Below are 14,120 nucleotides of genomic sequence, written 5' to 3'. Positions count from 1 at the left end.
TTGAAGGGCAAGGCAGTAGCAAGAAGCTGTGGAATGAAGCTATTGCGAAGCATGCTCAAATAACGCTCACTGTTCATAGTTTCTTCAAAGAAAAAGGGTCCAATAAGTCCGAAAAAAAAGTGGAAATTGCTGCCCAAACTGTAATCCTCAGAGCATAATGTTGTCGTTCATGAAGCACTTGTGTCCCAAAAGCTTACATTTTGTTTGCTAACCACACCGTCTAAATGAAAATGCGACTCGTCTGAAAACCAAACATTGTTGAGAGTTTCTTCCCTATCCTGTGCCCACTGAGCAAACTGTAGTCTGTGCTGCTTGTGTTCTTCAGTGAGCTTCTGTGCACAGGTCATCTTGTATGGGTACACTTTTAAGAATGCGTTGAACAGAGCGTCCGGATATTCCCAGTTGCACTGCTGCCTTTCTACACGATTTCCCGGGACTTCTCAGTCCAGCAACTCGTACCGCTTCAATATTCTCCAGTGAACAAACAGGCTTAGGCCGAGGTCACTTCACTTCCAATACTGTTCCTTCCTGTAGAAATTTATCGTACAACCTGTGGATGGTCTTCTTGCAAGGGACCCATCATGTGTTGAACTGTTGTCGAAAACACCTCTGAGTGACAACAAGGCTTTTTGTTTCCTGAAAAAGTAACACAATTGCTGATCGTTGCTGTGTTGTCAGTCTTCCATTGTCAGCCATTGCTGCTGACTAGTCTCCTAGCGGCAGTATCGAGAATTACATGTCATTTCGTAACTCATTTGTTTTTCCAAGCTCTGCTGGTACTGCTGTAGAGATCCCAGCGGGATATCTAATGTGCATAATGAATTGTGAAAGAAACAATTGGTAACACATTTTGTGTGCCACTCTGTATTTGGGATATGAAAGGTCTCTGGAACCATATAGTTTCATTTGATTAAAGCATCTATGCTGGGTTTCAGGCAGGATCCCCCATTTTGTTTGATGCTGAGATGCTATTCCAGTACAGTTGGAGAGCGTCTGCAATGCTATTTCTAGTTTAGGGGAGGTGAGTAGGAATTTGGATTGAGGAGGGAGGTGACCTAGGGTAGTTCATCCAGGTGTGCAAAGCCACTGTGTCATGGTGACATAGTGGTTAGTGCATCTGCCTAATGAACAGAGCAGGAGACCCAGGTTTAAATTCTGGCCTTGGTACAAATTTTCTTTATTGCTTCAGTCTGCAGATATACCGAGTGATCAAAAAGTCAGTATAAATTTGAAAACTTAATAAACCACGGAATAATGTAGATAGAGAGGTAAAAATTGACACACATGCTTGGAATGACATGGGGTTTTATTACAGCCAAAAATACATCCCATATTGCTAGATGCATGAAAGATCTCTTGCGCGCATCGTTTGGTGATGATCGTGTGCTCAGTCACCACTTTCGTTATGCTTGACCTCCCAGATACCCAGATCTGAGTTTGTGTGATTATTGGCTTTGGAGTTACGTGAAGTCGCAAGTGTATCGTAATCGACCAACATCTCTAGGGATGTTGTCTTTCAGCATCCCTAGAGATGTTGGTCGATCACGATACACAATGCCTCACCATATTTCCGGACATGCTTTACAGAGCTGTTCACAACATTATTCCTTGACTACAGCTATTGTTGAGAAATGATGGTGGACATATTGAGTATTTCCTGTAAAGAACATCATCTTTGCTTTGTCTTACTTTGTTATGCTAATTATTGCTATTCTGATCAGATGAAGCGCCATCTGTCAGATATTTTTTGAACATTTGTATTTTTTTGGTTCTAATAAAACCCCATGTCATTCCAAGCATGTGTGTCAATTTGTACCTCTCTATCTACATTATTCCGTGATTTATTCCATTTTCAAATTTATACTGACTTGTTGATCACCTGGTACATAATAAATACTGATGTGTAAGTAGGGTCATAATTCATTAATGCATATTGCCAAATAGGGGAGGAGGGGGGGGGGGGGGGGAGAGTACTTTATATAATGCAAATTTGATTAACTGTTGTTGACGTTTACTCACAATATTCTTCTTAAAGAGGTACTGATGTGTAAATGAAGTCCTGAAACTGAAAATATTGAATACGACATTCACTGGTAAAGTGACATCTACTACTAAGACTTAACATCTTGGTTTCATGCATAGTGTTGCCAGTTACTTTTCTAACACATCTCATACATGCTTTCTTCAATTGCAAAGCTTTAACTCACAGATGGGTTGTACGAGGGGCGTTCGAAAAGTCTGTGGAAAGTCCGAGGGATGGCACCACCAGCACGTATTGAGGTTATGTGTAGTTAGTAGCACCCTTGGAAAGAACACACCAATTTTCAGCCATATTGGTCTATTTCTTTGTGTTTGGCATTCATGAAAATCAAGGAAGTCGAGTGATTGTCAAAAAATTGATGAAAAAGAATTTCATGTGGTGATTAAATATTACTGTATGAGAGGCAAATTGCCTCAGGAGACTAAAGAGAAGCTTGATAAACAATACAGTGACTGCACCTTCGATTAGAACAGTTTGTAAGTGGTTTCAAAATTTTCAGAGTATCCATGTGGGCACAAGTGATCCTGAACGTTCTGGACGCCCTGTGGAGGTTACGACTTCAGAAATCATTGATAAAATCCATGATATGGTGATGGATGACAGAAGAGTTAAGGTGCATGAGATTGCTAGTGCTGTGGGCATCTCGAATGAATGGGTACATAATATTTTGCATAAACATTTGGACATGAGAAAGCTATCCGCAAGATGGGTTCCATGATTGCTCACACTTGACCGAAAACGGAATCGTGTGAAGTATTGCAAGGATGTTTTGCAGCTGTTCAGGAAGAATCCGCAGGATGTCAAGCATCATTTCATCATTGTGGATGAAACATGGATACATTACTATACTCCTGAGACCATAGAACAATCTAAACAATGGGTTACCAAGGTAGAATCTGCACTAAAAAAGGTGAAGATCATTGCTTTGGCTGGAAAGGTTATGATTACTGTCTTTCAGGATTCGCAAGGGATAATCCTCATCGACTATCTGGAAAAGGGTAAAACTATTACAGGTGCATATTATTCATCATTATTGGACCATATTAAAACTGACCTGCAAGAAAAACGCCGGCAATTGGACCGCAAAAAAGTTGTTTTCCATCAAGACAATGCACCAGCACACACCTCTGCAGATATGGTCACAAAATTAATGGAAATAGGATTCCAACTCATTTCATGTCCCCCCTATTCTCCAGACTTGGCTCCCTTGGACTACTATTTGTTCCCCAATTTGAAGAAATGGCTGGTGGGACAAAGATTTTATTCAAACGAAGAGGTGGTTGCAGCAACTAATAGCTATTTAGCAGACTTGGACAATTCCTTTTATTCGGAAGGGATCAACAAATTAGAACAACATTGGACAAAGTGTGTAAGTCTAAAAGGAGAAAGGAGACTATGTCAAAAAATAAAATAGGTTTACCCCAAACACGTAAGTAGTTTTTATCTCTGCACGGACTTTTCAAACACCCCTCATAGGTGTAACCAGGCTCTAAAGGGCACAGCAGTCTGTAGCAATTGTTGGGAACTGGCAGTACCACAACTATATTAATCCCTTCCATCTCTGTATAGCATGTCATTGTTCATAAGTAGCTCAGGAGCTTAATTGTAAATGACTCATTACTGTATATAAACTACTTAAAAAAACAATTACAATAGTCACTCAGTTTCCTATTTAATAAATGATTTTTCTGTATTTGTTTTCCATTGTTGGAAAAAGTGTTAAAGCACACTAATGAATGAACATCATGTGTGCCATGTTTGTAAATTGATCTCTCTCTTTTTCTTAATCCAGGTGAAAAGATACGGACGGAGAAAAGTTCTCGGTATCCTCGATGTGTACGGATTTGAAGTTTTTGACAAAAATGGGTTCGAGCAGCTGATCATCAACTTCTGCAATGAGAAACTGCACCAAGTGGTTGTAGAGATGGCGTTACGGGAAGAGCAGGAGGAGTATGTCCGGGAAGGACTCGAGTGGACACACATTGACTTCTTCAACAATTCCGCCATCTGCAGCCTCATAGAGAAGGTAGCATGTAGTGGGTGTCTGCCAAGTGAAATGCTATTGCATGCCCTTTAATAATAAACCTAGTATTAGCAGTACTAATTGTAACACATATAAAAGTAATGCATGATGTGCTGTACAATAGCACCTAATAGTAAGAAATTAGACACATTTAATTCATAAACTATTTAACACAAGATGTTTATTGGCACTTCGTGTGGGGGAAAGTGAAGTGTTGTTCTGAACTCTTGGTAGATAATGTTATAAATATCATCTGTTGTTGCCTTTTGGTGCATAAATATTCTGAAAGCAGTGGGGGAAGGAAGAAAGGAAGAAAGGGTGGAAGGGGAGAGGGATTCAGTCAGTGTACTGGATTAACGCAGAGGTCATATTTGATGGTTAATTGAATTTTTCATTCTCACATGACAGAACATTGCAAAGTTAACAAAAATAAACACATTTTGCCAGCAATTTATGCTGATTTTCTTAAAGGAATTATGCCTTCTTAATTTTTTTTAAATTGCACAAAATCTGTATTTTAAAAAATTGTTTTGTTTTTCTAATGTCTTAACTTCTTTGTCACTGTATATCTGTTCCTGTCACACATATACAAGGTATATTTTTAATTTTTATATTTACCTTGCACTTTTCAAAGTTTTTAAGACAGTTTACATTTAACAGTAATTTTCTTTTTTTTTCATTTTTGAACTTTTAATTCAGTGATGGCTCATTGTAGTCAAAACTAGCTGTTGTTGTGGTCTTCAGTCCAGAGGCTAGTTTGATGCAGCTGTCCATGCTACTCTATCCTATGCAAGCTTCTTCATCTCCCAGTACCTACTGCAACCTACACCCTTATGAATCTGCTTAGTGTATTCATCTCTAGGTCTCTCTCTACGATTTTTACCCTCCACGCTGCCCGCCAATAATAAATTGGTGATCCTTTGATGCCTCAGAATACGTCCTACCTACCGATCCCTTCTTCTGCTCAAGTTGTGCCACAAGCTCCTCTTCTCCCCAGTCCTATTCAATACCTCCTCATTATTTATGTGATCTACCCATCTAATCTGCAGCATTCTTCTGTAGCACCACATTTAGAAAGCTTCTATTCTCTTCTTGTCCAAACTATTTATCGTCCACGTTTTACTTCCATACATGGCTACACTCCATACAAATACTTTCAGAAACGACTTCCTGACACTTAAATCCATACTCGATGTTAACAAATTTCTCTTCTTCAGAAACATTTTCCTTGCCATTGCCAGTCTACATTTTATATCCTCTCTACTTCAACGATCATCAGTTACTTTGCTCCCCAAATAACAAAACTCATTTACTACTTTAAGCGTCTCTTTCCTAATCTAATTCCCTCAGCATCACCCGACTTATTTCGACTACATTCCATTATCCTTGTTTTGCTTTTGTTGATGTTCATCTTATATCCTTCTATCAAGACACTGTCCATTCCGTTCAGCTGCTCTTCCAGCTCCTTAACTGTCTCTGACAGAATTACAATGTCATCGGCTAACATCAAAGTTTTTATTTCTTCTTCATGAATTGTGATTCCTACTCCAAATTTTTCTTTTGTTTCCTTTGCTGTCTCTGACAGAATTACAATGTCATCGGCTAGCATCAAAGTTTTTATTTCTTCTCCATGGATTTTAATACCTACTCCAAATTTTTCTTTTGTTTCCTTTACTGCCTGCTGAATATACAGATTGAATAACATCGGGGACAGGCTACAACCCTATCTCATTCCCTTCCCAACCACTGCTTCCCTTTCATGCCCCTTTACTCTTATAACTGCCATCTGGTTTCTGTACAAATTGTAAATAGCCTTTCACTCCCTGTAATTTATCCCTGCCACCTTTAGAATCTGAGAGAGAGTATTCCAGTCAACATTATCAAAAGCTTTCTCTAAGTCTACAAATGCTAGAAACGAAGGTTTGCCTTTCCTTAATGTTTCTTCTAAGATAAGTCGTAAGGTCAGTATTGTCTCACGTGTTCCAACATTTCTATGGAATCCAAACTGATCTTTCTCAAGGTTGGCTTCCACCAGTTTTTCCATTCATCTAATAGTTCAGTAATTTTTACGTCTGTCAACACCTGCTTTCTTTTGGATTGGAATTATTATATTCTTCTTGAAGTCTGAGGATATTTCGCCTGTCTCATACATATTGCTCACTAGATGGTAGATTTTGTTAGGCCTGGCTCTCCAAAGGCTGTCAGTAGTTCTAATGGAATGTTGTCTACTCCCGGGGCGTAGTTAACTATCATAAATTTTCCAAATGCAAACAAGATGTTTGCGAATAAAAGAGAATCAACTGTCTTTGTTTATCATCTTTAGCTCAAGTCAGATTTGTGTCCCTTCCTTAAACACACGGTCCTGGGAAGAAAATTTTTGAGTATCTTTATTTTCTCATAGCCCAGACACAGTGAGTTTTTTAGCAGTGCCAGCAAAAGCCATGTTAATGGACTGGCCTTGTTTTACATGTCATTTAAGCTTGTGACGACTCACCTGAGTTGTGCATACCGTCTTAAGAATTTACTCTTCACCATACTGGCAGAGGATGCAGTAGACTTGTCTCACAAAGGCTGATATCATCCATCATAGACCCTAATGAAACTGACATCTGGAGAGGTCTGTGGAACACACATTCAATGTTGTGCCATCCAATGATCCTGCCACCTTCTTTCACCAGATTTCCTGCCTGTATTCACTTGAGCTGGGCCTCAAAAGCTCATCGTGCTTTCATGTTTGAGCTAGCTGCTACAAGGCGCATCATGTTTCTGGCTCCACCCCATTATCAAGTTCTTAAAATTAAAAATGCAGCAAGCATCAAATGTGCATTGACAAACATGTAAGATTCTCCGTTATTCGTATCACAGTACAATGTTACACAATTCCTGGTAGTACTTAATGCATTCCCACAGCTCTGTTTATTTTGTTACTCTATGAACTATTGTTGTAAGACTCTCTCATGCTGCATATTGTGCTGACAACTGGATGCACATTCATGTAAATCATTGTACGTAGGTTTCCTGCATACACTGTGTCCCACTATGAGATCATCTTCGTGTCTTGTTAGGACATCCCAGAATGGGCAGATTCCATCTTGTTCCAGAGCTCTGTAGCAAACTATGTGTTGGGATGGTACATATTCAGATATTGCAGAAACTTGATCAAAGTCCCCCCCGCCTCTCCCTCTCCCTACCCCCTCAAGTGACCGCAAGACAAATATGTTATTCTCGTAATGGTAGTAATATCTGTTTTAGAATGGAGTGTTCCAAAATCTTCTCCTTTGAAGTTTACCATATGTAAGTTTACTACCAGTGTTGATAGGGGGCATATCAGGACTTATAGGGGACCAGCCTATCATTCCTCAACATTCATCTGAACATGGCTGCAAGTCTTATTGCTGAAAATTTGTGCGCAACCAATGATTCGACCCAATAGATTTGTTAAATAGAATCAGAACAGTACATATACAGACAAAGGTACTTGACACTGGGAAACACGACAGGTTTGAAATTTGAACTGTTGAAACATTGTCCAGACCCCTTAACTTCCACCTATTCCCACATCTAAAAAAATTTATAGTTGAAAAATGTTTAGCATCTGTCATACAGATTATGGAAGTCATAGATGGATGGTTCCAGAAGTAGAGTTTAGGGATGGGACCTGCTCTCTGGAAAAATGTTGGACAAAGTGTACTGAACTAGAAAGGGACTATGTTGAGAAGTAAGTGGCAGGTTAAGCAGTTGTCATTTTGAGCTCGTACTACAGCTAAATGAGGCATGAAGGAGTTGAAGCTAGTGAGCGTATAATATTTCTGTGTGTCTGTGTCCAATCCAACATTTGTCAACTGCTGTGTGGTTTCCTATCATGATTTTTTGTTTATTATTTGTGTACATGGTGAACCTGACTAAACTCCACTGACAAAATTTAGGTGGTTGTTCAAGGATATTTTTTTGTGATTACTTTGGTATAAGGGACCTGGTCTGCAGTAGCTAGTTACAGAGCAATTATTTGATTTTTTCATCTCCCTCCCCTCTCCCGCCAATTAATTTGTGTATCTATTAGGTTGGTGCATAAGTTGATAGTTTTTTTTCGTCGCTATTGCCGTTTGAATTTACATGTACTGTGATTTGGAGATAGTGAGTGGAGCTGTGTGTGCTAGAAAATGGAGTACCAAGTGGAGAAATCAGAACATTTCCGACATATCCCTCTGTGTGAGTTCAATAGAGGGATGACAACAGTGGAGGCAGCCATAAACATTTGTGGAATGTATGAGTGATGCCATTGGACAGATCACAGCAAGAAAATGGTTTCCTCATTTTAAGAAGTATCATTTTGTCATTAGTGACTCTTCATATTCAGGAAGACCTTCTGGGTTTGATGAAGATCATTTAAACCCATAAATTGACACTGATGCACATCATTTGCTCGAGAACTGCAAATGTGATGGTCTGTGATCATTACACCACCGTGTGACATTTGTGTGAGGTGGGAAAGGTACAAAAATGGGGTGTATGGGTACCGCATCATCTGAGTCAAAATCACAAAAATAAGCGGGTGGCACTATGTAAATCTCTGCTTGCTTGTCACCAGTTGACTCATGAACAATATTGGCCAGTTCTATCCTGTACCATTAATGGTGACAGGAAATGGTGTCTTTATGCTAACATAAGGAAAAGAAAAGAACGTCTGAGCCCAGACAAAGCAGCAACTCCCCGTACAAAGACCTATGTGTATCCATAAAAGGTAGCATGACTCATCTGATGGAACAGTGAGCTTGTGGTGTACTAAGAATTGCTTCCCAGAGATGTAATCACTACTGCTGACATTTATTGTCAGCAGCTGAGATGTCTTGCAGACACAATTCAAAAATATTGACCAGAAAGGCTGTGTGAAGTGATGCTACTCCATGATAACACCCGCCTGCATTCTGCTAGACAGACAAAAAATGATGTGGCAGGTTTGTGTTGGGAAGTCATCCTATATCCACCTTATTCATTTGATCTTGCATCTTTAGAATTTTGCCTTTTCCACTCTCTATTGAACAACAACCTCCAAGGAACCTCTTTTCTGGATGAAAATGCACTGTGAACATGGCTTGATGAGTTCTATGCCTCAAAGTTGTGTGGTTTCTTGAGTTGCAGAATCAAAAAGTTACCCCGGCATTGGCAGGCTGTTCTAAATAGTGAAGGAGAATATTGTATTGATGACTAAAGTCTCTGTTATGACTACCTGTTGTGTTTATTGAACTTATGGATAACCTCTACGAACTTGTGCATCAACCCAGTATAAGACAATGAAAATATCTGCAAAACAGGGCAAATATGAAATGCATTGTGTGTCTTGCTTGGAAACAAACTTGTACTATTCACTCACAGTACTTTTTGTTGACAACAAGAATGCCGATCTTACTCTTCGTTCTCAGAGTTGCAGCGTATCACAGTTAATGTGCAACTAATGCTGTCAAACATCACTTACCTTAGAAGCTAGACTAAGAAAAGGCAAACCTACATTTCTAGCATTTGTAGACTTCGAGAAAGCTTTTGACAATGTTGATTGGAGTACTCTCCTTCAAATTCTGAAGGTGGCAGGAGTAAAATACAGGGAGCGAATGGCTATTTACAATTTGTACAGAAACCAGATTGCAGTTATAAGAGTCGAGGGATATGAAAGGGAAGCAGTGGTTGGGAAGGGAGTCAGACAGGGTTGTAGTCTATCCCCAATGTTATTCAATCTGTATATTCAGCAAGCAGTAAAGGAAACAAAAGAAAAATTTGGAGTAGGTATTAAAATCCATGGAGAAGAAATAAAAACTTTGATGTTAGCCGATGACATTGTAATTCTGTCAGAGACAGCAAAGGAGCTGGAAGAGCAGCTGAATGGAATGGACAGTGTCTTGAAGGGAGGATATAAGATGAACATCAACAAAAGCAAATCGAGGATAATGGAATATAGTTGAATAAAGTCGGGTGATGCTGAGGGAATTAGATTAGGAAATTAGACACTTAAAGTAGTAAAGGAGTTTTGCTATTGGGGGAGCAAAATAACTGATGATGGTCGAAGTAGAGAGGATATAAAATGTAGACTGGCAATGGCAAGGAAAGCATTTCTGAAGAAGAGAAATTTGTTAACATCGAGTATAGATTTAAGTGTCAGGAAGTCGTTTCTGAAAGTATTCATATGGAGTGTAGCCATGTATGGAAGTGAAACATGGACGATAAATGGTTTGGACAAGAAGAGAATAGAAGCTTTCGAAATGTGGTGCCGCAGAAGAATGCTGAAGATTAGATGGGTAGATCACATAACTAATGAGGAGGTATTGAATAGGATTGGGGAGAAGAGGAGTTTGTGGCACAACTTGACTAGAAGAAGGGATCGGTTGGTAGGACACGTTCTGAGGCATCATGGGATCACCAATTTATTACCGGTGGGCAGCGTGGAGGGTAAAAATCATAGAGAGAGTCCAAGAGATGAATACACTAAGCAGATTCATAAGGATGTAGGCTGCAGTAGGTACTGGGAGATGAAGAAGCTTGCACAGGTTAGAGTAGCATGGAGAGCTGCATCAAACCAGTCTCAAGACTGAAGACCACAACAACAGAGTGAGGCCATGATGATCTGTAGGCAACCTCTTAGTTTCAAAACTGCACAGTTTTTTCTACATAAATTGCATGGAATAATGTGGTGAACAAGGGCTTAGGTACACCTACAGACTATTTACAAGTAATATGTTAGAGAGTTTTTTTGTAGCAGGCACTCCATAGAGAAGACTCATTCTTGAAACAACCTGTAGGTTGTGTCAACCATTCTCTACCATATCCTTTCTTCGACTTAGTATACATCACACAGAACAGAGAGATGTAACTTCTAGACTCAATTATACCAAATAGAATTAGTGCACTATTTTGAACTCATCGAGTTAGATGCATGTGATATAAGAATATATTCAAACAAGGGAAACTCTAGGTAGGAATATCAACAGTATTGACCTTCCACCAATTACCTGACTCCTCCACGTATAAACTCTGCCAGAGTGATCCCATCCCAGAAGTCAAACACAAACTCCAATCCCTACTTAAAGCCTTAGGCCCTTCCCAGTGTCTCTCCCCCTAATCCATTTCCCTCCTCACCCCTGTGACACCCCACATGCCCACCTTCTACATGCTCCCCAAAATCCACAAACTCAACAATCCTGGATGCCCCATTGTGGCTAATTATTGTGTCCCCGCTGTAAGAATTTTGGCCCTCACTGACCAACACCTTCAACCAGTTGCCCGTAATCTAGTCTACCACGTCAAAGACACCAACCACTTCCTTCACCAACTCTCCACAATCCCCATCCCTTTACCTCCTGGATTTGTACTTGTCCCTGTACACCAACATTCCTCATGTCCATTGTCTTACCACTATTGACCACTACCTTTCCTAATGCCCTTCACATTCCAAACACACACCTCATACATCTTACTAACTTTATCCTGACCCGCAGATACTTCTCATTTGAAGGGGAGAGATATAAACAAATCTGAAGCACAGCTATGGGCACCCGCATGACACCCTCCTATGCCAACCTTTTTTATGGACCATCTAGGTTCAGGTTCAGTGGTGATATCATTATGATCTGGACTCATGGCCAGGACTCCATATCTTCGTTCCTTCACAACTGCAAAACCTTCTCTCCGATCCACTGTATGTGGTCCTCCTCACCCAGCGTGCCACCTTTATAGATGTTGACCTCCTCCTCTCTGATGGCTCCATCCGCACCTCTGTCCACATTAAACCCACTGACCACCAATAATGCCTACATTTTGACAGTTGTCATCCCTTTCACACCAAAAAATTTCCTCCCATATCATCTGGCCACCCGAAGACAGCGCATTTGCAGTGACAAAAACTCCCTTGTTCAGTATGCTGAGAGTCTCCAAGGCTTTCACAGACAGGCACTATCCCCCAGACCTTGTTAGCAAACAGATCTCCTGTGCCATTTCCCTTTAACACCCCAAATCCTCCCACCACCCCCAAGAACCAGCCACAAAGGAGTGCCCCTTCATCATCCAGTACCATCCCAGATTGGAACAACTGAACTATATCCTTCACCAGGACTATGATTACATATAATCATGCCATGGAATGATGGACATCCTACCCGACACACTTCCCACTACTCCTAAAGTGGTATTCTGTCACCCAACCAACCTCCACAACATCCTAGTCCATTCCTATGCCACTCCCAATCCGAACCCCTGCCCAATCCACCCACCCAGCACTTGCTATTCCAGTCCTATCACAGGTTTATCCTGCCCCCATCAGGGACCGAGCCACCTGTGAAAGCAGCCATGTCATTTGCCAGCTCTTCTGCAATCATTACACAGCTTTTTATATTGGTATGACCACCATCCAGGTGTCCACCAGAATGAATGTCCACCACCAAACTGTGGCCAAGAGCAAAGTAGACCACTGTGAGCTAAATATAACACGCTTGATTTCAATGGCTGCTTCAATACCCGAGCCATCTGGATCCTTCCCTTCACCACCAGCTTTTCTGAACTGCGCAGATGGGTGTTACCCTTGCAACACATTCGCCACTCCAGTAATTATCCTGGCCTCAACCTATGGTAACATACTATTCCAACACGCTTCACCGAACTGCTTCCAACCCCCTCTTCCCTATTCACATATTTCAACTTGTTTATTTTCAGTCCTCTGCCAATGCATCCACCCATCTTTCAACACTCCTTTCCTTTTCTGTTCCTTTTTCCCCCAGCTCCCTGCGCCACAACCTCCTGACACGCTTCCCGTGAGGGCCACATTCCCAACTGTCCACAACCTACAGTGGTAATCAGAATGAGATTTTCACTCTGCAGCGGAGTGTGCTGACAGATTAAAACTGTGTGCCGGACCAAGACTCGAACTCGGGACTTTTGCCTTTCGTAGGCAAGTGCTCTAACAACTGAGCTACCCAAGCATGACTCATGCCCCATCCTCACAGCTTTACTTCTGCCAGTACCTCACCTCCTACCTTCCAAACTTTTCAGAAGCTCTTCTGCGAACCTTGCAGAACTAGCACACCTGAAAGAAAGGATATTGTGGAGACATGGCTTAACCACAGCTGAGTTCGAGTCTCGGTCCGGCACACAGTTTTAATCTTCCAGGAAGTTTCAATACAGTGGTAACATTCCTAAAGGATATTTGCCCATTCACTCATTACTCACACCACCTAAGATGACGAATCCCGTAAGAGTTCGGGCAAAGTGTGTGCATTCGCTCAGAAGAAGGTCAATGGCCGGGTAGCCTTAAACCATATAACAACACCTGTTGGCAGCTGAGGGTTTCGATTAATTATCATTTCCTTCTAGAGAAGCTGCATGGTCATCATTGGTATCTGTTCTTTCAGAACAGTTACTATATTCATATAGTTAAAGGCTACCTGGCCATTGACCTTTTTCTATGTGAATGTGCACACTTTGCCCAAACTCTTACGGGAATCATCACCTTAGTTCGCGTGAGTAATGAGTGAATTGGAATATATCCTTTAGGAACATTACGAATGTAGATTGTGGACAGTTGGGAATGTGGGACTCATGGGAAGCATGCAAGTGATAAGTCTCCTCAGTCAAGCTGTCCTCTGTGCCCTCGGTGGCTCAGATGGATAGAGCATCTGCCATGTAAGCAGGAGATCCCAGGTTTGAGCCCTGGTCGGGACACACATTTTCAGCTGTCCCCATTGAGGTATATTAACAACATCTTTTGGCAGCTGAGGGTCTTGATTAATTATCATTTTTTTCTAGAGAAGCTGCACGGTCATCAGTGGTATCTGTTCTTTCGGTACAGTTACTGTATTCATATCCTGACACTGTACCTGTTGACAGTCTAGTCCCTGCACACTCCACAAGACAGCGTTCATCCCTCTCACTGCCCATACACTACTATTCCTTCCCCTTTCCTGCTCCTTGCAGATTGTTGCTTACATCCCACATGATAGTTGCATTCTGGCTCAAGATGCTAGAGTTGGCATTCATGTGTGTGTGAGATGTGTCTCTCTTTTATTGATGAAGACTGTG

The 14,120-nt window shown here is 41.0% G+C and overlaps 1 protein-coding gene across 1 annotated transcript in view; it reads left to right on the top strand.

The window, feature by feature from the left end:
• LOC126293423 (unconventional myosin-Ia) overlaps positions 1 to 14,120 on the top strand; it is a 693,376-nt gene that overhangs the window by 506,080 nt on the left and 173,176 nt on the right. The window contains exon 14 of the mRNA XM_049986646.1: positions 3,834 to 4,067. Coding sequence (XP_049842603.1) covers positions 3,834 to 4,067 — 234 coding nt within the window. The remainder of the gene's footprint in view (positions 1 to 3,833; positions 4,068 to 14,120) is intronic.

Source organism: Schistocerca gregaria, chromosome 10 (genome assembly GCF_023897955.1).
Source record: "Schistocerca gregaria isolate iqSchGreg1 chromosome 10, iqSchGreg1.2, whole genome shotgun sequence".
NCBI lineage: Eukaryota > Metazoa > Arthropoda > Insecta > Orthoptera > Acrididae > Schistocerca > Schistocerca gregaria.
The sequence above is the reverse complement of the archived record's forward strand: the minus strand, read 5'-3'. Positions and strand labels throughout refer to the sequence as shown.